Source organism: Poeciliopsis prolifica, unplaced genomic scaffold (assembly GCF_027474105.1).
Source record: "Poeciliopsis prolifica strain line A6 unplaced genomic scaffold, Auburn_PproV2 SCAFFOLD032, whole genome shotgun sequence".
Classification (NCBI taxonomy): Eukaryota; Metazoa; Chordata; class Actinopteri; order Cyprinodontiformes; family Poeciliidae; genus Poeciliopsis; species Poeciliopsis prolifica.
The window spans coordinates 5,597,568-5,623,226 of record NW_026562407.1 but is presented as its reverse complement, the minus strand read 5'-3'; the positions used below and the strand labels follow the sequence as shown (position 1 = coordinate 5,623,226).

The 25,659-nt window shown below is 36.9% G+C and overlaps 1 protein-coding gene across 5 annotated transcripts in view; it reads right to left on the bottom strand.

Annotated features, from left to right (window-relative positions):
* Positions 1-494: 494 nt before the first annotated feature.
* The window catches only part of adgrl3.1 (adhesion G protein-coupled receptor L3.1), a 259,349-nt gene continuing 234,184 nt past the window's right edge, over positions 495-25,659 (bottom strand). For 2 of the 5 annotated variants that reach the window (XM_055050952.1, XM_055050951.1), the window contains 6 exons: positions 18,613-18,781; positions 17,448-17,573; positions 14,114-14,210; positions 7,153-7,278; positions 4,426-4,443; positions 495-2,662 (listed from right to left, as the gene is read on the bottom strand). In XM_055050952.1, the coding sequence (XP_054906927.1) occupies positions 1,713-2,662; positions 4,426-4,443; positions 7,153-7,278; positions 14,114-14,210; positions 17,448-17,573; positions 18,613-18,781 (1,486 nt within the window). In that variant the 3' untranslated portion in view covers positions 495-1,712. Of the gene's footprint in view, positions 2,663-4,425; positions 4,444-7,152; positions 7,279-14,113; positions 14,211-17,447; positions 17,574-18,612; positions 18,782-20,832; positions 20,860-23,296; positions 23,339-25,659 lie in introns of all 5 variants that reach the window. The other 3 variants (XM_055050948.1, XM_055050949.1, XM_055050947.1) reach the window with 2 other exon arrangements.

The window sequence follows — 25,659 nt, the reverse complement described above, 5'->3', positions numbered from 1 at the left end:
AAAAATTAAGTATTTGTAAAGAATGCAATGGTTACACCAGCAATGATATTGGTATATTTGTAACAAAATATGAAGTCCCAGCTTCTCAGTTATATAGCAGATACAGCATACAGAGAACGCCCATTTCTGGCCTTGAATTTAGTAGCTAATTTGGAATACAACAAAACCAGACAGACAAGGAAATAAAAGTAATGGTTAAATTATGTCAAAGTACTTCACTTTCATTTATATGTAAAAAAATTATGACCCACACAGGAAAGCAGGCCCATCGTTGTATGTAATGTATTGTATTCTGTAACTTTTTTTTAATTTAAATAAAATGTGTTAAAAATATTAAAATTTTAATGGTTAAAGTAATAAACAATAACCAATTTTTTTTGCATTATAAAAAGTATTGTGTCATTAAATTTACTACCATCCTTTGTCTTATTACAGTTTTTTTAAAAATAAATAAATAAATGTCACTCGTTGAGGAAAAAGAACAAAAACACCTCTGGTTTTTCTCACTCCAAAAGCTCTTTCTTTAATAAGTAAAACAACAAACTTTCTTTATTTATACAAGTGCCTGGTGCACATCGAGGCTCAGTTCGACCCGTCCCCTCGTCCAAGAAGCATGAGCTATTTTCCAAGTGTCAATACAAATGCAGAATGCACTATGAACTTTTCTGAGGGATTTTGCAATCCCGTCTCCTTGAAGTTTTGCTATCTACACAGTAAAAGAACAAAAAAAAAGAGTGGGAAGTAAACTCAAACAAGAATTAAAAACTGACCCAGAAACAGAAGCGAGCACGTTTCACAGCAATGCCAGAACGACCAGAGTGTAATTTCTTTAGGTTTTTCTGATTCTATTGAGATTTGTGACATAACAGAAAACCAGAGCGATACAGAGCAAAATTCAGAGGTCAGCACAATAGAATGAAACTGTTCCTAATCACTAAATTTACAGAGAAAAGGTTCGCCCAGAACAAAATACAGCAAAACAAAACCAAGGTGAGAAAAAGTATATCATGTGCAATGCTAGTTATCTGTACAGTCACATAGAAATATGTCATAATTCTCTCATTAGTTTTTTCTCCCTCTTAACAAATGTTACAATAAAATAAATGAAATAAGAACAGCTATGCTTGAAAGCATACAATCTATAATTCCTTCATGGCAAATGTCCAAAGTGTAAGTGTACTTTTTTTTTTTTTTTTTCTTATTTTGGAGGAACACTTCAGCAAACAAAATGTGCTGCAACTCACCAAAGAGGAAGAAAATATTTCAAAAAGTCAATATAGTTACAGAAGTATAATAAAATAGTCCTTTTTTCTTTAAATTCCCCATTTATTCTGTTGAAGTCTTTGAGTTCAGACTTTGGAACTGTCCGGTTCCTCTCGACTATATCGCTGAGGCGTACATTTTTCGTGGATGTCTCTTATTAGATGGAGACAAAACACATCAAACTGGAGAGGGGTTCAAAACGAGGGAGGAGGCTGGGGACACAACATCAACTTCCTGGAATATCTAACCAAAGATAGTCACTTCCGCTCTCTTTTTATAGCAAATCTTATCCTGTTTGTGGTCAGTAACGGTGAGAGCCAAGCTGTCTCAGTCTTCAGGACAACATTAAAAACAATGGCTACCACTTCCAACAATAGATGGAGTGAGTGAACTTGGAAGAGGACTTAGGGAAACAAAAGGAAACACGGGTTTGTTGAGGGTTTCTGGGCCTATAGGCTGGTGACCAGGTGTGAGGGCTCTGGGTGAGCCTCTCCTGCAGAAAGATCCTCTCTGTTAGGGGGTGCGACAAAACCATCGCTGCTGCCTCGTCCCAGCTGGTAGTAGGAATGCAGCTGATGGAGGTGATTACGGGAGCCCAAGTTGGGCATGCTCTTGTAGTAAACGTCGTCTAAGCTTGCCTCTGGACTCTTGGCATCTCCACTCTCCTTGGAGCCATCGGTGGACTCTGCAGACACATCGGGCAGGCCAGGCAACATTGGCATGCTGTTGTAGAGGGAGTCTCTCTGGTGGCTGTGGCTGGGTGATGAACCTTCATCCTCGTTATGCTCATTGTTGAGTAAGGGGAAAAAGCTTTCACTGTTCTCCTGGGGGATCCTCCTTCGAGAAGATGAGGAGTTGGAGGCAGAGGAGAAGGGATGATGGGGGAGCGGAAGGGGTGGTGACATGGACTGCTGAAGCTGATTGTGAAGGTTGTCGACTGCCTGCAGGGGAGGCAGTGGTCTTTGTGGCAACAACGGGGCATTGGACTCCTCGCGTATCAACTCCAGACCCAGGCCTTCATCATTGTGGGTACCAAAGGTGGAGTGATCGTTGAGGTTAAGCGCAACATTCATGCCAATCCCCACTCCCAAGCCCATGCCATAGCCACTGTCTTTGCCGCCGTTGCTAACATTATTAACCAGTTTGTTCACGAGGTTCCGGTTCTGCTCGTTTGAGCGCTCATGGGAATTGTTAAGGTAAGAGGGGATATAGTTGGACGTGAGCTCTTTCAGGATCTTCTTTTCCAGGGTGGTCTCCTTGTGGTTGTATCCCCGATCAATAATCTGAACACAGTCACTCATGTACTCAGCACTGGCGATGCTGTAACTGTTGCCATGATTACCATTCAGTGGTAGAGTATCCATGACACTTGTATCCCGGGCATTGTTCAGGATTCCCTCTGAAATGAGAAACATGGGTGGTTGGGGAGGAGGGTAGTGGAGAGGGATGGGGATGGTTGACAAATATGAATGGCAAAAACTGGTGAGTGCAGCTGCCAAAGACGTATTGGGTGTTTTTTCAAAGCCAAACAGAACACAACAAACAAAGAAACAAGTCTCTTTTGTGAAAGAAATTAAGCATTGGGGGATCCTTAAAAAGTAAATAGATCCCAAAGATGATGGATTAAGAAGAAAATACTTTGAAGGCATTTGAATGTGACTTGTGCATCTCAATAAATTAGAAAGTCATTGTGAATATATTTATTTTAGCCATTAAATTAATTTTCATGACAATATATCTTATCTTTTACATGTGGTTTCAGTCAGGCAAATCTGCTGGACACTTATGGTCAACAAATTGCAAATTTGATAGTAGGCAGATAGGCAGGTGCTAAGTCCTCCTGGAAAAAGCTTCACAATCATCTCAAGGTTATTATTATGTCTGCTGCCTGTGTATTCACTTTCTATTTCAGTGTAGTTTTTTCTCGACTCAACTTTCAATTAATAATCTCAAATACGGTGCTTTGAACACCGTACAGGAACCTTTTTTTTTAATCAATGACTGTTTGCTGGGTGACTGCTAAGAGCCTACATTGTTATAGCAAAACCATTTTTAATGTATTTTTTAGATATTCTAATCTTCTAAGCGACTAGTCAAAATCATCAAATTTACCTCACATCTTGAAATACATCAACCGATGCGTAATGAAGTAAAATAAGAATATTCTAATTGATTGAAGTGCACTAGTAGGACACACTTACCTTGTTAAAATTTATAAACTGAATTTTGCTTAATCTTTGAACAGGGCGTTCGACAACCAGAATAAAACACTGTTTTGTGATGCCAAACACAAACATTCACCACGGCACAAAATTCAACGTTTCTGCAGGCAAACAGATATTAAACAATTCATGCAATTCCCTCACATCTCACAGTTGGAACTTTTAACCTCATTTTGGAATAGAAAAAATTGAGGCAAATGCAAATATTTCTGCAACTAAATCCGTGCAAAGTTGGACATGGCACCACATGAGCATTGCTTTTTCACAGTTTATTTACGTCTCATCCACCTGCACTTAACCAGCCATCTCTTAAAAAATGAATCATATTCATTAAATCGGAACCCCACCACCCTGACAGGAAGCAGACAGTCTGTTCTCGCTGTTGCACTAACATGTATCTTTCATATTTCATCACGTTAACCACGCTGTTGACATCAAAGCGAGAAAAAGACATTTGACGATAATTCAGACTACCTCCGACAAGGCCATCCAGCTTGTTAGAAGTGTCAAGCTCTCAGTCTGACCTCTTAAAAATTTGACAGGAAACATATCTCAAGTCTTCTTGAAGTGTAACGGCTTGATCAAAGTGAATTGGAGAGTAATTAAAAAAAACAAAAAAACACTACTATTGGGTACATGAACACATGCATGTTGCTCAGAAAAGGCTACAGATAAATTTGTGCTGGTGTGCCTTAAAGATATTTGAATTATTCTGAATGTATAGTGCATTTGGTGTGCTTTTGTTTTTAAGCGCATTAAAAGGCATACAAATCCGGGTTGTAATGGAAATGTTTAATGTATTGCTTTCCTAATTGGATCTCGTTCTTTTCAAACTGACTTACACCATTTTAACTATTCCTTTTGTCAGCATCGAGTGAAAAAAAAAGTAAAGCCAAAGTCAATTACATTTGATAAGCAATGTTTAGTTTGACTCCCATACTTGTCTCTCTGTAGGGCTCTTTTGGGGACAGCATGAGGAAAAGGAAAGAAGAAAACACAATAAGAACAATAATGACAAGTAAAAAGAGAAAAATGCATAATGGTGCTTCAGAAGATTACCGCAATTCTTAAGTTCCACCATGCAAATTTTGTGTGCTTGCAGAAAAAGCACCATAAAGATGACATAAAAAATCTCCTGACAAATATATAAAGGATGTTTTGCTGTAACACGTCGCAGAATCCTTGGGGGTAAAACATGGGCAAAGGTCCTTGGGTGTCAAATGTGCCAATAAATCTTTTGATGCATTAGCATTTTCATTCCTCCAGATATTTCTTTTCCATCTGTGGCAGTGTAAGTGAATTATAGCCCTCCATCACCAGCTCCAGTGCAAAGTACTTGTATCGCATACATAAATTATCCACTTATCAAAGCTCTCTGAGTTTTTATCTGATCCTTACATGGGTTTCTCTCTACTTTTAAGGACTTTTGCAGACTCACAAAGTTGCAGCAATCTCACACTGACTGCAGAGAGCAGAAATAAAATAATCACAGCTCAGCAGAGAGACGGAGGGGGAAAAAATTGCACTACAATATTTAGTTGGAGGCAGACAAATGATGAAAAAAATAACTTCTTTTTGAAGACGCCGTTGTGTTCTATTATCTTTCACGGCATAATAGTTGGTTGTCTTTAAAAACTCTATATGTATTCACACTTTGAAACCAGTACAGTTGAAACCAGAAGTTTACACACAGTGAATGCAAAGACACATCCTCCACTTTTTTCTCATCACCAGAAGTGAAAACAGACCAAATGTCTCTTGTTTTAGCTCAGTTAGAACACCAGTGTGATAATCTGTCAGAGATTTATTTACTAGTGTCTTAAAAATCAGAATTTGTCATACAAGATGATTACTGTCTCATTTGAGTCAGTTGGAGGAACAGGGGAGGACGCCATTACTCCTAAACCAAGATGGAAAAGCCCAAAAAGTCAGATTGAAGTTTGGAAATTAGCGAAGAAATAAAGACCTTCAAATTTGCATAGCATCACAAGAAAAGAGCTTCATATAAAAAACTTGGAGCAGCATCTACAGATAAAAACCAGGAAGCTAATGTTAAGTCAGTTATGCCAGTTCTGACAGAAGGACTGGGCCAGAACACAAGTAAACTACTGTGACAACCAGGTGGAAAGAAACCCAGAGAGGAAATTTATGTAAATTTCTGATATGATTGCCATTAATAAATAAATCTTTGACATATTTTTTTCTCTTTTTATTGTATCATTTAGCAAGTAGAAATAATTCAAGGAGATGTTTGGTCTGATTTATCTTCAGAAAATGAAAAAGGGGGTTTGTGTCTTTTTTCCTCACTGTATGTAAACTTCTGCTTTCAACCGTATTTTGCATATTTAACTAAATATTCACAAGTATTTACTGGAAAATTCAGTCAGAAAATTACATACATTTATCATTGGCAAAGATGCTTAATGAAGCTGTATAATTTTTGGGGTTTCCTTTTTAAACTGTTTTTAACCCAAACCAAACAGCTACATCAGAAGCAAGTTAAATATTCTCTTTTATTCAAAATAATACAATTATTATATACAAAACAAAATCACTTATACTGCTAATAAAAATAGATTCAAATTTGACTGAATAAACACATCTAAACGTGTTTTCATCCTACAAAGAAGTCTGTATATATGAAACCATCTCTCAATAGATATCAATTTGAAAGGTGTATCAGTTAAAAAATTTAAATATATAACTATTTATTCCCCTCTGTATAATGATAGCAAAAACTGTTATTAGCTTTAGAGTAAACAAAAGCTTTTTTTATTTCCTGGCCAGTTTTTTCACATTTTTGACATTCTGTCTTTGAGGCTGGAAACTTCTTTGCCATCACTCTTAAGATTTATCTCCCTCCTTAGGTTCTTACACTGCTGAAAGATCCAGAAAGACCCAATTTGAGTTTTGTGCATTTTTTCCTCTGGATGGAGTAGAGAAAATCCACAGTAAATTCAAACTTGTGCAATTAAGTTAGGATCTTTTAAATAATTAATGTTGTATGTTTTATAATCAGTCCACCCTGGGAAACAAATGGTTCAAATAAAACACTGGGTGTTTGAAAATCATAACTTTCACGCCCATAATGAGTGCATGTAAATCTCTGCTCGAAAACATGTTTTTTGCTTCTCTTTGCTCTCTTTAAAGAAGATCGAAAGGAAAACATTTTGTGTGAGAAGAACAAAACTTTAAAACTAAATGCACAGAGACAGCAGACATTGCACAAGAGGTTAACTGACAACATTGGAGCACATTTGAAATTAATGACTGGTGATGTATCAGGCTTTCTGTGGGGTCATTTCAAAGGATTTTCTCAGAGTTACAGTTTGATTTGGCCAAAACAGTCCAGGGAAGCGCCTTGGTCATGAATCGAATGAGATGAGCCAACCAGATGCCACGATACACCGCCAATAAAAAAAAACCCCACAGCAAACCAAGTCTGTAGGATTTTTGTGATTAAGCTCTTTGAAAGCTAAAACAATACATTTAGAGCAGTCTTTTTTCTTTTAATTACGATCCATCCAATTTATATGTTTTCTCATTTGTCATCACCCTTTCTTATTTCTAAGGCAGGAATAACAATGTGCCACAAAAACAGCAAATAATAATGAGAAAAAACACTGCTCTAGCCACAATGGTAAGTAATGAAAAGAAGCTAGCACACCTTGAATGTTGTACATGCCCAGAGGGTTGTTATAAACGGCAGACTCCCCAAGCAATGTATTATAGGGATTGTTAGTGCCATGAGGACGTAGGAGTGCATTAGGTATAAGATGGTTAGCCATAGCCCCTGGAGCAGCCAGAAAGAGACAGAGCGAGATAGAGAGAAAACAGAGAGAGATAGACAAGTTGAGATATAAATACATATATAATAATGAGAACATACATTTTAGCTGAGCAGATGCAACTGAGCAATGACATCCATTAACATCCAAATGATCACATGATCATTAATTTTAGGAATGTGGTGGCGGCGAAGTTTGCTGTATGAGAGCAGCGGAGCTGAATCGACGTGGCTAATGGGGCCGATGAAAAGTGTGTTCATTGTACTGTTAATGCCAGCCATTACCCTGTTGTGTGTGTGTTTTTTTTTTTTTTTTGTGCTTCACATTTTGGCATCATACACATGTTGACAACCATGAACTATACCACAAAAAGTACCCATATAGAAAACTGAAAACGGATGGTAGTGCGTGCTAAAAAGCAAATTTATGTAAGGATATAAAAATGTATGATCGCAATAATTTATTTTTTTCAAATGTATTGTACTTATTAGTAAGAATGTTGATAAAATGTATTGAAGATATGCTAAAAATAAATATTAGAGTGCAGCCAATAGTGTAAGTCAGACTACATCCACCAGAAATGCCAAAATGTTATCATTTATATACCGATGAAATTTGAAATAATTCAGTAGTCAAACAGACAAATCAGATCACGGAAGAGTGCATCTATTTTGCGATAAAGCTGACTTGCTTGGTATTAGCCACCGACAGTAACAGCTTTCTTCTTCTTGTTTTGAAGACAAAAATGTCCAGACGTAGTTATAATGTCAGACGTACAGCTATATTTAACTCTGTCATTCCAGTGACTGAAATATTGCGGTTTTACTTATTTCTGCCTTTTCTGTCTATGTTTTTGATGACACATTTAGCAAACAACATCACTGAGTTATTTTAAATGTCCAGTAACTGAACATGGCATTAAAGGCAAAGGCATTTTAAAGCAGTAATGCTGACCATCAGAAACATAAACTCACCATTTTAATATTTAGCTGCTGTTCTCAGGGGGTTACATAAGAGACACTCAGCTATGGCTCTCAAGCAGTGCCTCAGACTTTGAACCAATGTGAAATTGTGTAAAACAAAAGTTTCCTTTAATGGATTGTCTTACTCTCACACTCATAAATCTAGGAAAGTACAGCCTTCAATATGAGGATTTTTTTAATTTAGTTTAAAAAAATGAAGTGGTAAAGGAGAAGTGTTTTTAATAAAATCACTGTGATAGCACTTACTCCTATTCTCAACAGTCCTACAAAGTAAAAGTAGCTGTTGCATTCATTTTAATTCAAGAAATGAATGTGGCTGCTCAAGAAAGCCGCCACTTGCCTTAAAGTATATCATCAGGCAGCGAAACAAATACAGTCACTGCAGGTGTGATAAAAACGACAGGATGAGGGACCCGAGTTTATCTCAGCACCGCACACAAAGAGGAGGATGGTAAAGGTAGGTCAAAAAAACAAATCTCCAAAGCCTGCTGCTAAAGAACTGCATGAAAGCAGTGGCATTTTGGTTTCTCCATATCTGCTATATGCTTCAAGGTTTTGCACACAATTTTGCCAAGGTTGCCAATAACAATAAAGGGCACTGCAACAGTAAAGAACAGCAGACATGGTAGAATTAGGAATGGCTGTTTTTTTTTTTTTTTTGGTTTAGATATTTACTCAGATTCACCCTTATATGTGGTAAAACCAAAAAGCTTGTCCACTACCAAGAAACTTCAACAAGTGAGGTATCAGATGCACCGCTGTTATTACTTCTTCTGTCTGTGCCATTCTTCCAAGCTTAAGTGTCGTGTCCCTTTTTTTCCCCTCTCTCTGCAGAGCAAAGATCAGCTTTTGCTCATTCTCTTTGTAACTGCAGCTGAAATACCATTTGAATGTCTTCTCTTCAGTCAAGCTGGTCATTACTTCGCTCCAGCCTGGCCTCTTTTCGCACAAGCAGATCGCCCGACTCATTTGGCAGTTGAGCAACGTTGCTCGTCTTCAGAGTCCCGCCGCCCAAGTGACTCATCGGTTTCCCGTGCACACACCGCCACACCAGAGCAGCCTTCGCTGTCTGAGTCCGGCTGATTAGCTGCGGGATCTGAAGCCTCTCAACTTAAATACAAATGAACCACATTTGTTTTCTTTTCTTTGCGGATGATAAAACAAATAATAATTGACTTTCAAGCTCTCAAAGACAAGCAAAACATATGGTGATGTAAAAATATTTGCAGGTTGGAATCATTTCCTGTTTACAAGTTTTCCTTCCTGTTCCTGTCAACACGATACGGCACCATTATTGTGAAAGAAGCCAAATGCGGGACTTGTGAAGGTGATGCATGCGTGTGCTTCTGCAAGAGCGGGTAAACATCCTTTATCCAAGGTGCAAGTACACAGCAATTAGATCCCCCAGCAGAGTACTGTTGTCTTCTGTGCTCTCAATCTGTCACGCCATGTGATAAAGGTTTTATTTTACTTTTTACATTACACAATCGCATACAGAACTTTGCCTCAGTATTCAAACCCCATTGACTTTTTCACATTCTACCCTAAACTTCTTTATATTGTGTCAGAATTCTGTGAAAAAGTGCAGGACAAAGTACTGAAGAAGGAAAATGGTTTAGATTATTCATTATTGAGCTGAAGATAATGAATAATCTTCAGCTCAATGCTGTTTTACCTGCAATTATAGCAACAGGACATTTGATGTATGTTTCTACCTGTTTGACACATTCAGATTTTTTATGAACAACTTTTATCTGTCTCGTCTTAAGATTCTCAATTGGATTTAGATCTGAACTTTGACTAGGCCCTTCTGAGACGACAGATCTTGTATCCCTTATCAAGTTTTCTTCCAGGATTACCCTGTATTTAGCCCCATCCATCTTCCTGGGATGATGCTGCTGCCACCACGTTTCATTATGGCGCTGGTGTGTTTAGGGTGTAATTTCCTGCCTCATGTGTGTTTTGCAGGACAAACAGTGCAGTTAAGGTCTAATCGGAATGGAAAATCTTCTTCAACAAGTAGTTTCACCTGAGTGGATCAAGAAAAACATCCAGATGCCATTCTTTAACAGTAGCTATCTTCCTGATAATCTTTCAGATTTGTGGAGTGCACAACTAATAACTGGATTGTGAGTACATTTTTCCACCTGAGCTGTGGGTCTCTGCAGTTCCTCCACTGTTACCATGAATCTTTTCTTGGCTGTCAATTCACAACCTGGCAGATTAGGTGTACAGCAAAGTCTTGCTTGAGTTTCACATCTGTTGAACTCCATTGACAGATGACAATGGAGTTAACCTTCTGTAAGAGGCTTTGGACTTTAAATTAAATACTTGTCATATTAAACTGGATTTGGGTTTATCCTTGTGAAGTCACATTGCAAATTAGCTAAATTTGTCATAATGGGAACTAACTTGCTGAGAAAGAGCTTCTGATTTGACCCTTGGAATGAGTGAACCTTGTTCACTAACATGGTGATTTCTGAATCGATTTTCAGAGTAAAGGGTCTGAAAACAAATGTAAACAATATATTTTCTAGATTTTTATTTGCAGAAAAAGAAATAGTAACCATGTATCTTTTTCTTTCCTCTTTCCTTTTTCCTTCACTAATTGTTACTTTGCTTTGGTCTGTCATGTAAAGTCCCAGTGAAATGTGGAAATGTTCATGGGGTGTGAAAACTATTGCAAAGCACTGTGATTGTTTATGTTATGATGTAAGTTCCTCTTTCCTTTGGCAATCCTCAAACAAAGTAAAAGAAATTCCTATCCAATCATAACGTCTTGGTTAATTTTGTCTTGTAGTAGAAGTAAGATTTCTATTTGCTTGAAATTAGTGATTAGTAGACATGTTACTATTTTCGCACAGAAAACTGAATGTTGTTTTGATTGGGCGTGGGATACAAAGGAACTGTAATTTGTTGCTGCAAGTGACGCTTGCCCTAATTACAGTGCTCTTCACAAACAACCAGCCTCCCTTTTTCAATCCCCACAATGACCAATCCCAAGCTTATTGTGTCTGCGTCGAAATTAAACAGATTACCAAAAGAAATTGCACTAATTGTGCAGTTATAATACTGAATACTGAGACAAATTGGACATGCAATGGCACCGAGATGATTGCATGACTCTGCTTTCAAGGAGAGCACAGCAAGGAGCGTCAGCTGTGAGCTCATTCTCTGGTGCTTTGAGCTGAGGTGGGAGGCGGGGGAAGAGGGCAAAATTTGCCAGAGCGTCAAGACTGCAGAGGCCAAATCAGCAAGAAATATTTGCTCCTCAACACATAATTCCTTAATAAGCACACAGGAAAAGCCACGCATGAGTGCAGTTCTATTTGCATCTGCTCCTGATGGTGCTTGTGATGGCAGAGCGCACTATCCGACATGCTCTACAGCTACTTTGAGGGTTTTCTCCATCACTCAAAACCTGGTAAGCAGCCATAAATAATTTGTGCCTCCGCTTTTTGTCTTTATGGAAGATCCGTGTACACCTTTTTTTTTTTTCTTTTTCTTCATTCCCCCCCAACTCCTGACCTTCAACCCTCACGTCCACCTTCTCTCCTCAGCCTCTGCACAATTGATAACAGTCACGTCTGTTGGCGATGCTGAGCTGAGCGCCTAATTACAGAGATCATGACACTTCCTCACTGTGTCGAACATTAATCCATCATTGTAACTATGCATTAGCGTCTTTGCGAGCGGGCGCCCAGAGTGAATTTAGAGAGAGAGAGCAGTGTGGAACCGGAGCTCTTCAATCAAGAGATGTGATGACTGCCGAGAGTGTTAGGGAGGCATGCCAGCGAGAGCGGCGTTTGCAGCTTGATGTCAGATGTAGTCTGGTGTCTTTTTTTCCTTTCTGAGCTGAGAAGCCCTGAAGTGAACTCGGTGACTGTCACTGTCAAAGGCATTGCTCTGAAATACTTATCGGCTTTTTTTTTAAGCTGATGATAAAAGTGGTGAAATCAATTTTTAGCTTGTTATGCAACTCTTTTTCTGAGATAATTTTTCCTAATGCCTCGTTTACACAGAATGGGATAGCATGGGTCGGTGTGGTTCGGTTAAGCTGTTTTTTGATCTGGCGCATTCAGGAGAGCATTTTTACAACTAGTTAAACTCTCAATGAGCAGGCAGGGTTAAATCCCTACGCCTAATGTGGCATCATGCTAACACGGCAACAAAAATGACAGACTTGTATGTTTGCTGCTTTTTACAAGACGTAACAATTTTCTGTGCAGTAATCAATGGAGTGTGTTGTGTGATGCCAGTCGCTCCACCCTGAATGCCCTGAACCATTGCCCCATGGACCTTGAACTGGAAGGGGCTCAAGAATGGTACGGCACAGTTTGGTTTATGGACTGCTTTTACAGTGGAGGCAGACAAAAAAGCGGTGCAGCACATTGAAAATTAGATAGTTTTTACTATCTTAGCCTAAGTTACAAAGAGCCATTGTGGAAAATATATAGAGCCACTTACGGCTCTGTAGCCCCCGATCTAAAAAGAAGAAATGTGTGTCAGGATAAATCTGGTATGTTTATATCTATTAATGGTTTGAAATCAAATGCATGCAAGTACAAAATTTATATATAGTATAAAGTTTTGGGCACAAATAGTTGTGTAGTCCTAGAAAAATTACTTATTGAGTAGACTAGATTGAAATAAATTAGTTTATTCAGATACATAAAGACTGAACTTCTGTAGCTCAAACAATGTAAAAAACAAAGAAGAAACATACGGTCTAACGCATCGAGGGTTACCGTGTTCCTGTGTGACCAGCACACCAGGATACAGAGAGACGCGGATGCACTGATGCACCCATACTGTCATCTGCCAGTACAAGCAAGTAGGATCAGGGTTACGGTCTGGGGTCACATCGGCTCATCTGCTTGACGTTCAGCAACAGATATGCTTCCCTCCCCCCCAAAAAAACAACTACACAACTATTGAAATATGAAGAATGAATAAGTCTTATTTTTCATCTATTTATATTTTTTTGCTGATGGCACGGCTATAATCAAAGATGACAATGCCACGACTCATCAGATCACATTGTGAAAGAACGGTTCAGGGAGCATGAGACATCGTTTTCAACACATGGATTGGCCACCACAGAGTTCAGACACTAACCCCACCGGAGAGCCACTGCAGTCCAATACATCTTTTATCAATAAGATAAAACAATTAATGCAACCTTGTGACCACACAGAGAATGTATTTTTTTATGTATTTCTTTCTTAGGCTGTGCATTATGTTATAATGTGCTTCTTTTTTTTTTTTTCTCTTAAAATATTAAATTAGCTAGAACTTCTGGTTTGGTTTTTGAAATGGATATGCTATGTTTTAAATTTTTTTAAATTTATATTTAATTATATTTATTTATTTTTATGTCTATGTTTCTGTCATATTAGATTATCGTAATAAACTATTATCTAGTGGAAATTTGAATTGTTTTCTTTCCACCCTCTACTAAGGACTTTGCTCCACAAATAGTTTTTTGACTGATTGACTGAAATTTCATTGGATATAAGTTGACTTCACTTCTTATGCATCTGGATGTCTAACTTCAAAAACATAATGCTGCAATTGTGTTAAGAAGTTGAATAAAACATGTATTTTGAAAAACATGGGCATTTTCTGATGTAATTAAGACAAACTACTGAGAAATGACAGCATTGCCATGATGTTAATTGATGCTTTTTGCCTCAGATACAGAATTGTAAAATGCTTTGAACCCTGTGAAAACCTTGCATCATGTTAAGAGGAAAGCATTTGTATTGTCAAAAAGAAATCTCAGGTTGAATATTTTTAGCAGAAACTAAAGGCTGAAGGAATCATTAATGACAGTAATTCCTGCAGGACCAAATACCTCTGTTGAGCGACGCCGAGCTGTTGATGTCTCCGGTCATAAAAGAGGACTCAGACTGCTTTCTGACTGTGTCGTTCCACATTCGACGGATGCGGCTCTGCAGAGACAAACAACATGCCAGAACACATCAGAATATTTGCCCTATGAGCTGTCAGAGGTACAAAATTAGTCAGTGCTCAGAGAAGACCAGAGGCAGTGAGATGGAATTTGAAACGCTAAGTTTCTTAAGTTTTGACCAAGTTTCTGTAATTGTATATCTTACAAGTGCAGTGGCTAAATGTATTCATACCTGTTAGATTTCTCCACATGTTGTGATATTGGGAGTTTATGTGAGAGACCAACACAAAGTTGGTGAATTGGAAGGAAAATCAAACAATGCTTTCCACACTTTTACTGAAAGAAAACATGTAGTGTGCATGTATGTCAAATGCCGAAATCGAGATCTCAATGGGGTTTAGCTGGTTAAAAAAGGAAATAAAACAAAAACAAACAAAAAACATTTGTCTAAATTCACTTCAAATTAATTCATAAAATCTTTCTGAGAAGTAAAGCCTCTTATGATTATCCACTGACACATGTGCAGATCATCAGTCCCCATTTAAACACAACCACCTTTCCTGTTTTATCTGTTTGTCGTTGCCATTTCATTCCACCCCAGAGCAACACCAGCTTCAAGCGTCAACTTATAGCTCCCTCAAGGGATCTCGTTCTATATAATAGTTAAATGCTCTTAGCTCCATAAATCTTCCTAATCAATAGAGGTCAACTGCAATCTTTTAATTAAATAAAGCTTCCTCATTTTGATGACTTAACTGGACTGGCTTTACTTGTGCGAATGCAGTTTTTCCATGCATTATTGATGCACCTGGTTGTAGGTTTTACTACCAAATTGAGAGGGTTTTATATGGCAATCATGACAGAACTTAGAGTTTGATTGCACCCTTTCTAAACAATCATACGTCTAGTGTAAGTATTTTCAGAACTCTGAAGCTAATATGTTACTGAAAAGAGTACAAAGATTGAAACCCAGAACTAGGTTTTGGACTAAAATTAAACTTTAAAATAATTGGTTTGTACAAAACTTTACAAAACTGTTCATGTGTTCAGTCGCAAAGTGTGATGCGAGTCTGCCAAAGACCAGCAACATGAGCAAAAAAAAACAACAACTTTTTATGGTTGAATAAAAATATTTATGTATCGTAAATATAAGATGATTTTTATTTGGATGGTTGGGGAAAAGAAGTTCTTATTATGAAGTCAATTTAAATAAGTTTCAAATATCTGCTAACAGAAGGTTTCACCGTATCTTGAACAATTCAGAGGAACTACCTTTTCACTCTTCCACCTAAATCTACATACAAAGCCTTTTCTATATTCTGCTAATGTCAAAAAACACACATTTTCACAACTCTGGTGTTTCCAATAATTAAAAAAATGTAATTAAAATCACATGCGAATAGGTCTGTTCATTCAAAGAGTCATTAAAAATTATGGTAGCGACAGATGTAAATACTTACATGAGATATATTTATATTTCAACCACAGCAGAAGAGCTCCTCGTCTATCAGCTATCACAGATCACAATGACATGATACAAAAACTGTATATTTGGAAGAGGCTGCGTATGCAGTGGTTTTGGGAAAGTCAGCGATTTTACAGAAGACTTATGTATTAATTTCTTCCAAGTGACAAGCTCAACTTTTGACGTTTCTGGCAAGACGGCTGTGAATTGTTGCTGCTCTATATAAACTGCTCTGAAATGTGCAGTGCGCAAAAAGTATTTCCATTGCAGTTTTGCAAAACACACATATTTCAACACGGCTGAACAATCCCCGCATCCGAGCACAGAAACTTTTGATAAAAAAATAAAAAAATTGGTGTGTTTCCATTAAGCTAATTTTATTTTTGTGATTCCAATTTGCACCAAAGAAATTAGATAGAATTTTGCCACCAGAAAAGCTTTATGGTCAGAAAAAACACATTTTAATATATTTGAAGATCAAAATAATAAAAAAGAACAAAAATAAAAAATTCTTAAAAGCAAACAGTTTGGTAATAGTAAAATATTGGCTTCATCAGCTGAGAAAGTTTGAGCTCAGGTTTAGCACTATGGGGGTAATTTGTTCTTGCAGTTAGTTTGTTTTCACATTTGGTGAGATACTGCTCAGTATCACTCCACATATTTTCACCGTGAAGGAACAAAACTATCCGCCTTAACTCCGTATACCCTTTGGCTCCCTTAACACTTCACAGCTATGTGTCAGCTTAATTATGTCATTGCCACCTCCATGCATATCAAATCGCACTGAAGCAACTGTTCCTGTTTTTATTTCTCTTTCACATTAGCCAGAATGTGTTTTTTTTTTTTCAAAAAACTGTACAATTCCTGTCAACGCGAGATAGCGCGTATAATTTAACAGGAACATGCACCACCACAGTGGAACTGATTATCATGTTGTACACCTATTTATTGGCACACAGATTCCCTGAAAATGATTTTACAAGGACAAAAACTTGAAGACCTCATATCCCGTGGGTCAAGCTGTACTTTGCTGATTACACAATTCATTTAAAAGAGTTTTCAGAGTACTTCCATGTATGCGGTAGTCGAGGATGAGGTTGCAGCCTTCTTTTTGAAGCAGTATGCATAATGAAATGCTTTGATCTATATGCAGAATCCTGCTTGTATCGTGGGATGCCACTGCATGCTTAACTCTAAGGACTATTTATGATGCAGCGCTGAGAGGAAATTACTCTTTGGGAAGATGTTCGGTTATCGTTTTTTTCCTGGCAATTCATGCAATAGTGGATGCTAATGTGGGAGGAATCCATTAGGAATTTACTTTACACAGAGACACAGCAAAAACATGTCTTGGCAAAATTCTTCTGAGATTTGACAATTTCTTTACTGCGCTTGAGGCAAAAATTTTGTTATAGTCTTCATGTCATGTCAATGTGGATTCTAGACATGTTATTCTGATAAAAAAAAATAAATAAAACATCAGGCTGGCTGGTTTCACTTACGGGGATTTGGCTTACATACCGCTTTCCTGCCATCACTTTGAGACACGAGCAAACAGTTTCTTTGAAATCTTTCTTGTATATTTACAGTAAACTGCCACTGTACAAATGATTCCTCTGAGCATCTGAAATCAGGTGGGTTTTTTTCCTGCAATATCCATGATTGACTCCTGGGCTCTAATGTCATTACGTGATTAAAGTGCTAATAAATACATTGGTGACAAGTAGAGTTCAACAGAACTGCTGAGAGGAATAACCTTTAATAAAATAGTTAAAGACCTACAGAAAGAAAACAGAATAGCAATGTTTTAACCTGTGACCCAGAAGAATACCGTCCTGGAGCACGAGAGGCGGTGCCCTTCACAGAGCCAATGGAGCTGTCCACACTTTTGCCGCTGCAGCAATGTGTACGCAGGCACTTCCCGTACTCTTTACGCACCTGCAGAAAATAATCAAAAACAGGCAAAGCATGTTTACATAAAAAAACAACAACAACAACAACAAAAAGCCCATTAAGCTTTATATTAATTTAATGATCTCTTCCTGGTAATACTTTATGCAACCCTTTTTTTGCCAGTAAGACACAAGTTGTTTTTTTTTCTTTGACATTTCACAGGGTTGGAGCAAAGGCTACAAAACGTCAGGAAAACATCTCATACTGTTGCTGAAAATTGCTATGTCAGTCACTGAGGATATAGTAACAGATCAGATGTCGCATTAACAAATATTGTCTGGAAGTATTTTAAAATGACGGGAAAATTTGAAGCCCGTCCGTCATTTGAAAGTTTATAATTCACACTCTTGACTGGTGCACATGGATAGGCATTATTGACTTTACACAAAGAGTTCATTGTAGAAGCAACTAAAATCAATTAATATAAAAATCCTTTCTGAATATCATCTCATGGACACTGATCTAGACGCGTCTTTCTGACCAGGAGCTGACAGCGAGATGAAGAGTTATGGACCGGACGCTTTGGAGCGCGTCTGGTTCAGAAGAGCATTCCAAACCTTTGGTAGAAACGAAGCGCTTAATTTTAGTCTCCATTACAGACACGACAAAACTAAAGAGAATGCACTGGAAGCTAATCTATTTATAGTCCAAACAGAGGAGGCAGCAGTTTATCTTAAGGAAATAAATAAAAGTGCAGAAGTTAATCAGACGGTAACATCCACAATTATTATAAGTTATCAGCGGTTTTTGTCACTACGGAGAAAAAGTTAGATGCATTCTTCTGCCTTATGTGTGATGGGACCTGGATTCACAGTTTAACTGGGAAAATATGAACTAAACTACATAAAAATGCGGCTAAATAGCACATGTTAATGTAATTAAAATTTGAGGGGTAAAAATAGAACATGAACGTTTTTTTTTTTATGCAGTCCATCAAGATGACGGATAACAAAAACGTCTAGCGCGACCTCTGCTCCAGATAATTCTAAAGGATTCATTACAATTTAAAAGAACAATTCAGTACCTTCTTCTGCAGCACACAGTGGAAGATGAAGATGAACATCCCTTGCAGGGAGTTGAAGATGGTGAAGAGGTACGCCATGATTACAGTGCTCTCATTGACGTACATCAGACCGAAGGCCCAGGTCAACCCAAGAAGGCACAGTAAGGCGATGGCCCCGATCACCCATGATCTGAAATTGAACCACACAGTCAAATTAAAAACTCCTTTTACATCCAATAATTTTATCCAACTGCCTTTGACACTTCTCAGGAACCTTTTTCTGAAATTAGTGGGATGGAATTTTAAGAGGTACCAAAATAATGTTGATATCTGACAGTAAACGTAGAATCACGAAATAAATTAATTAGAGAAGGAACTGATGTGAAAGAACCATGTTCCTGATCTCATAAAAAACATACCCGCACAACTATAGATTATATGTGTGAGAGAGTAAGCAATACAGTATCTTCAGTTGATGGGAACAGGGTAGGTTGCATGTTGAACTCTTACTATTTTAGGGCTGGTATTAGTGTTTCACCAATTGCTCCTGAAGACAAGGGTTTATCCAAGGTAAATGTTCTCGAGAACATGCCGTCCCTCGATAATAAGGAGATCTCTCTCTGTGCCAGGGTACCGTTTTGAGAAAGTTGCCTTTCATCCCCTCAACTCTCCAATCTTTCTGCATTTTGGTGACACACTGTGTGCCGCAGCAGTGATGCCGAGTTGAGAATAATAACTGACTCATGTCTCAGTCTGCCATACAGAACAGTGTACTTTTTTTTTTCTTTTTCAGCAGGTCAAATTAATCTTCATTCATCATGATTAAATGACTCAGTGAAAATAACACTACACAGTCCACAATTATTTGAAATGGTTTTGCACTGTAGAAGACTTTAGATTCTACATTGATGCAATAAAAATTGGCAAAGATATTCATATATATGTAATCTCTAGATGTGCTGCATGACATAAAGTAAAGAAGAATCGTAGTCAAATAACCCTCCTTGAATATTGGGAAATGTTATATTAATTTTTATTGAAAATACACAGGTTGATGAATGTTTGTGCTGTCAGGTGGATGAGTGTGAGCAGCTAATTGTGGTGGTGTACGTATGTCACAGTTAAACTGAAGAATAATTTTATGTAAGCTGGAAAAATATAAGCCCTTTGTCATGCAAAAAAACTAAAAACTTTGTGATAGTAGGAAGGGAAGACAAAGAAATTAACATGGCTAAGTTCATTTCTTTACTTCCTTACTGGAGTTAGCACTGTAGTACAGCTAGCTTTTACAAGAACGTAGGAAAGTAGAAGTTTATAAGAACGCATAAGTGATTGATTAAATGTTGCTTATGATGCTTTTTTTAATGTGACAATGTTTTTGGTTGATCATTATTATAATGTGTGGGCAGCAGTACTGCTGCTGTTATGTCGATGATATTCTTCAGCCTGTAAGACATAAGCTGATAGCGTTTTTAAAATCACAAACCTTTTAATAAATATCTCTTTTGTGTCTTCTTAACTCCAGGACAGTCAAAATTGTGTCTTGTTAAATAGAAGTCATGTACTTCCTGTATGCTGTCCTGTCATCAGATTCTTGCTCTTAATATATGTAATTCTGAATTAGAATGACTTGGATTATTTTGAATTAGAGATGGGATTTGTTGTGAATTGATGTCATATGAATTAATAACAAAATGAAACTGAATACTTGGAATCAAATTCTCTTGAGATGTCCTTTGTACAAATTGTCTTCCCACGTATCGTAGATAATTTATTCATGCATTAAAAACATGTTCCTAGGTAATCATTTTCAATTTTCACACAGCAGTTGTAAAGGTTTTCTTTCAGGAGAAAAGTGTCTCTAGCTTGGACTGTGACCCATCACTTTAATACACATATTGAATAGAGCCTTTATGTGGTTATAGAAAATAGTTTCCACTTGACAAATGTGAGTGCCATATCTTCATTACAGCACTAACACATCCATACAGCACACCGGGAAGATACAGGTACCGGTTAAACATTATCTTGCTTGTCACATCTGCAGGCATAGTGTATCTAAGGCTGGAGTACTGTGGGCTCACTAATACGGCCTTCAGCATGAGTGAGTGCCCCGCAATTAATCACGTTAATGATTCAGAGAGGTAGCCAAATGGAATTTTGGTGCTGATTTTGTTTCATACGGAGGTGGAAATGAGAAATGGCATTATCGGAAGGTGGGTCCTTCCAGCTTCGCCTTACTTGATTTCAGGTGCATAATCCTGATGGCTGGCCAACATTACAAAAACAGAAGCATAAAAGACAGAACTAAATCAGAACACATGAAGCAAATGAGAAGCTGCACAATGGTATGAACAAAATATACAAATTAGGACAAAAGAAGGAACAACACAGGGAAAGCAAAGATGGTGTGTTTGTCAGCTCCACGTGAGGACACAAATGCAAACATTAAGACCAAGAAGAGGCTGGACAATTTTAATGAATTAACAGGTATCAACCAAATTATCTCAGTTCATACAAGTACAGGGTCTTACTGCCCTCATAAAATCTGGCAGACTTTTGCATTTAGCACTATTACAAATGGGTCAGGTGCAAAGCAAAAAAAAAAAAAAAAGATTTATGAATTCAGCAGCTCGAACATTAAACATAATTTTCCCAGGGCTGCCTTAATGACCTGGTGGGGGAGGTACTTCATCAAGATGACTGGCCTGAGATTGCACAGAAAAACACATGCTTTGGGCCCAATAGGACCAGAATATCTTCTCCTCACTAGTGGTGGCTTTGTTTGAAGGCGTGGTGAGTGACAGACAAAGGAAGAAAGAACAAAAAAGGCATCAGAAAGGACAGAAAATGGAGAATTTATGTCACTCGTATATGGACATGGAATATGTTTTTCTGGAGACAGACAAAGACTCTGGGATGCCATTGACAACTGCTTAGGCAGAACTTCTAAGTATGACGGTATTTATTTTACCCTTATCAGATTAACAGCATCACTGTAACAGTTTATGTAACTAGGGATGTTGACAAATTAACTGACTATATGAGTTGGGTGGTGGAATGGTTGCGTATTTTCAATATCTATTCATTTTGTACATTTTCAAACCTCTATTATATATATATTTTTAAGATATACTGACAGAACTGCAATGTTGAGTGTGCAATCCTAAAAATAAAGAGTTAATGCAATGAAGTTTCCAAGCAGTATATGCCACTTTCAAATATTTACTGCCTTTTGCTATCACCTTTTCTCATAAAATAGTCTCCATCTTACCTTGACAAACATATATCTCATTCACCTTTCTTCATATGCATGTTTTATTTAGAGATGTTATGAATTAGTTATTGCATTAAACCCCTGGACAAAAACAGCACATATGAGCTGAAGTAATATCTCTTCTTTCTCGGTAATAGAGACATATTGCACATGTTTGCGTTTGTGGATTTTCTCTAGCAATAGCACCATAATCGAAGCAAAATCCAAAAAATTTTTTCTTTTTTTTGAGACAGGATCTGTGGAGTTAGGTTCATTTTGTCTTCCGGGTGGGAAAAACCAGCTAGAAAACCTCCTAAGCCCCCGAAGTAGGACTTTCCACTAGGAAAGTCAAAGAATGTCTCTAAGACTCTAAGTTTCAAGACTCTACTCCCATCAGTTGTAGAAAGCTGTGATGAAAACATGTTGATTTTACAAGACACACTTGTAAGAATATATCTAAAATCAATGTTGCATGTAGTGCCACATTGGTGAGGTCAGACTCTGATGTTGGACAAGAAAGGCGAGGACATTGTCTCTCACTGCTCTCTAAAGTGCTCTGTCTTTTGAGGTCAGACTTCGTTATAGTCAAATTCTTCCAAATGAAAATGGACGGACATCTAAGTTCAATAATTTGCAGGGGTGACTCAATCTATTTGGCAAAATAGTTTATCTCTGTTGTGTTTATTTCTCTTCCTGTAAAAATTGTGTCATGTGGCGTCATGTTTTTATGGCCACATATCCGATAGAAACAACAAAGCAGACACGATTTTGATCAAAACCAAAGTCAGAGTGTAGGTTGCTGTTAATTATAAGTCAGTACATGTAAAATATCTAAAATATTTTACATGACTGTAAAATGACTTTTAATTAATCTTAGAAACAGCTTGTGGTTTTGAAAATGAGGAACACAAGGGGATCCGGGGATTTTTTAAAAATTTTTTATCTCTTGTTTTTATTTCTTTTAGAAATGTTTTAGAGCACAATAAATATGAATAGCCATTTTAGAAACTATTGCACAGAAGACAAAAGAGCAATAATTAGTCCAACGGGATACCAGTTAATCAAAGGCTTGATCAATGCGCTAATCGTCAAAAAGTGAGTGTGTTCCAATGTTTTTAAAGACACATTTGTTTAGTCTTAACAGAATGTTGGACAAGCATTTCATGTAGAGTATCTTTAAGAATCCTACCCAGAAATATTTGGTTTATCATTTTCTATACTTGCTAAATATAGAGCTAGTGCGAATCTCTAAAGTGAACACAGTGCTGTGAACCTGTCAGGTTTTTTATCTGCACAAAATGAGAGTATAATACATTATTTCAACACGCAGCAATGGATGAATACCAGGTCAGTCTCTGTCTCCAAGATGGGAAATGAACAGGAAGGAAAAACATAAAACACAGAATCAATTCTACTTTCCACCCTGTACCCTGTAATGTTGCATCTTACCAGTGCCATTCTACAATAACACATCCATCAAAATAACGGTAGCTAAAATGAAGAGGGAAAATAGTGAAATGAAGAACAGAAAAACAAGATAAACAAGAACAAAATTGTAGGGTGCACTTTACGTGCTAATCAAAGGCATAAACAGAAACACATTGAATGAGAACATTTTCATTTTAAATAAAAAAAAAAGTCAGAATGATGAAAGAAGAGCAGAAAACTTGACATCAAACCATAAAGAGGAACAAAATAGCAGACAGATAAAACAAATGAAGACACGATTTATATGAAAAAGAAGTAAACAGACAGAATTAACCAGTGAAACCAGCTCAACTTGCAATTGGAAGAGAGACATGGCGCAGAAATGTATCTGAAACAATGACAAATAGATGTCGTCATTGTTTCACTTTAGCTAATGTTTCAGCTGAAACTGATGTTTTAGCTGAAAACTAATGTGAAACTACTTTTTTTCAGTTTCTTTTTGTGATAAAGTACTAGTTCTGACAACACAGCCAATGACATTCAGACCAGCTTTTGTGCAGTTGTGGTTTTAGTGATACCTCAAACACAATACTACGATGAATGAGCACAGACACAAAGCTCTGCACAATCAAGCTATTTCTTAGTGGACACATAAAACATTGGTCTCTGTTGAAAAGAGTACAACTTGGGAGTCAGGAGGTCAGCTGCTTGTTACATTTAGGAGGGTGTAGAGTTATAAATCACAAGATAGCAAAACAAGAAAATGTCAATATTTCTTTTTGTAAAAGAAAAAAAAAAAACTCACAACTCAACATTATATCATCCTATTTTCCAAGAAGGAAACTTTGTAAAGATTCCTGAAAGTCCCAACAGACCACAGTTCAACAAATTAATTAAATACTTGAGCAGTTAGTTAATTTATTAGATTTGGAAACAAAATACATATAAAAAAATGATTACATAGTTGGTAAATTATGTCATCAATTAAACACTTTTCACAGAAACATTCTATAAGTATTTTTCTTTTTATTATTTCTTGGTTTCTTGCAGCAGCAACTTAGACATGCATTTTATCTGTGAGCTTCAACATAAGTAAGTGGTGCTAATACTGCTGTAGTCTATTGAAGCTAATCAGAAGCTGACTTTCTGATTAGATGCTTATTTGGCTCTATTTGATGAGCCATAATGATGCAGGAACCATGAAATCATATAAGAAATGCTGAAGTAATTATGAACGATTCTAATGTAAAATTGCAATAAATTGCAATAAATTTACATATATATATATATATATATATATATATATATATATATATATATATATATATATATATATATATATATATATATATATATATATATATACTGTATATATAATGTGCCTGGGTACATTTAATGCAGGTTTGGTTCAGAAAAGCATTAAAGTTGCTGATGCAGGAGGCTGGTAGTTTGAATTTCGAAGAGATTTTGATGACTACAGGTACAGTATTTGTAACTGTGTGTCAGTGCTGAAATGTGACAGAAGTGTTTTCATTTGATACTCTATTAGTTCAAGTTTCTTGTAAACATAAGTGCTGGTGAAAATGGCTCTCACAGCCTTAACACGGTTTGCATAAAACTGCTAGAAAATAGTGCAGCAGGGGTTCCAGAGTGTGAGAGAAAATTTATGAGAATGAATACTTAACAGTAGTCTTGTGACTGTGTAAGTATTACATTATGTAGTCACTGCAGGAGTCGAGTCTAGTTTGAATTAACAATGTGGCAAAGTATTGTCACTTCAGTTTGGTTTTCATGAGGTGTTTAAGAGTTACCAGACCAGACAACTCTGTGGGAATAATAGTGTGTAGTTCCCGGAAATGTATTAAGTGGAAATCACATTCTAACCAGGCTAGGAAAATAACTCAGTATGTTTAAATTATACCATTTTTTTGTTGCCTTAAAGGACAGTTCTGATCAGAAAGCTCCCAAACACTTATGATTCCTCATTTATTCTGGGCTTTTCACTGGTCTTTTTACACACTAAAATTGTGATAAAACCTTCAAAAATATAAGACATACATACTTAAAGATATAAAAATACTTTCCCAAATATTTAAATACATGGGTCTGAAGGTCCTTAAGCTGACAAGAAGAGTCTTGTTCATTTCATTTTAGCAATTTTTAGTGAACGCCTGTGGTTTCTCTTTGCATATATATGTATTACATAATATGTAATAAATTAACCAAAACTCAGAACAGCAGGAAATCTGTAGAAGTTATTGAGCATCTAAGAAGAACTGTACATTTAGAGGTCTTTTGATGCTTTTACTAAACAACTGCCAAGGTCTTCAGTTCAAATAATTATGTGTAAGTACAATTTAATCAAATGTATATCCAGGTTTATA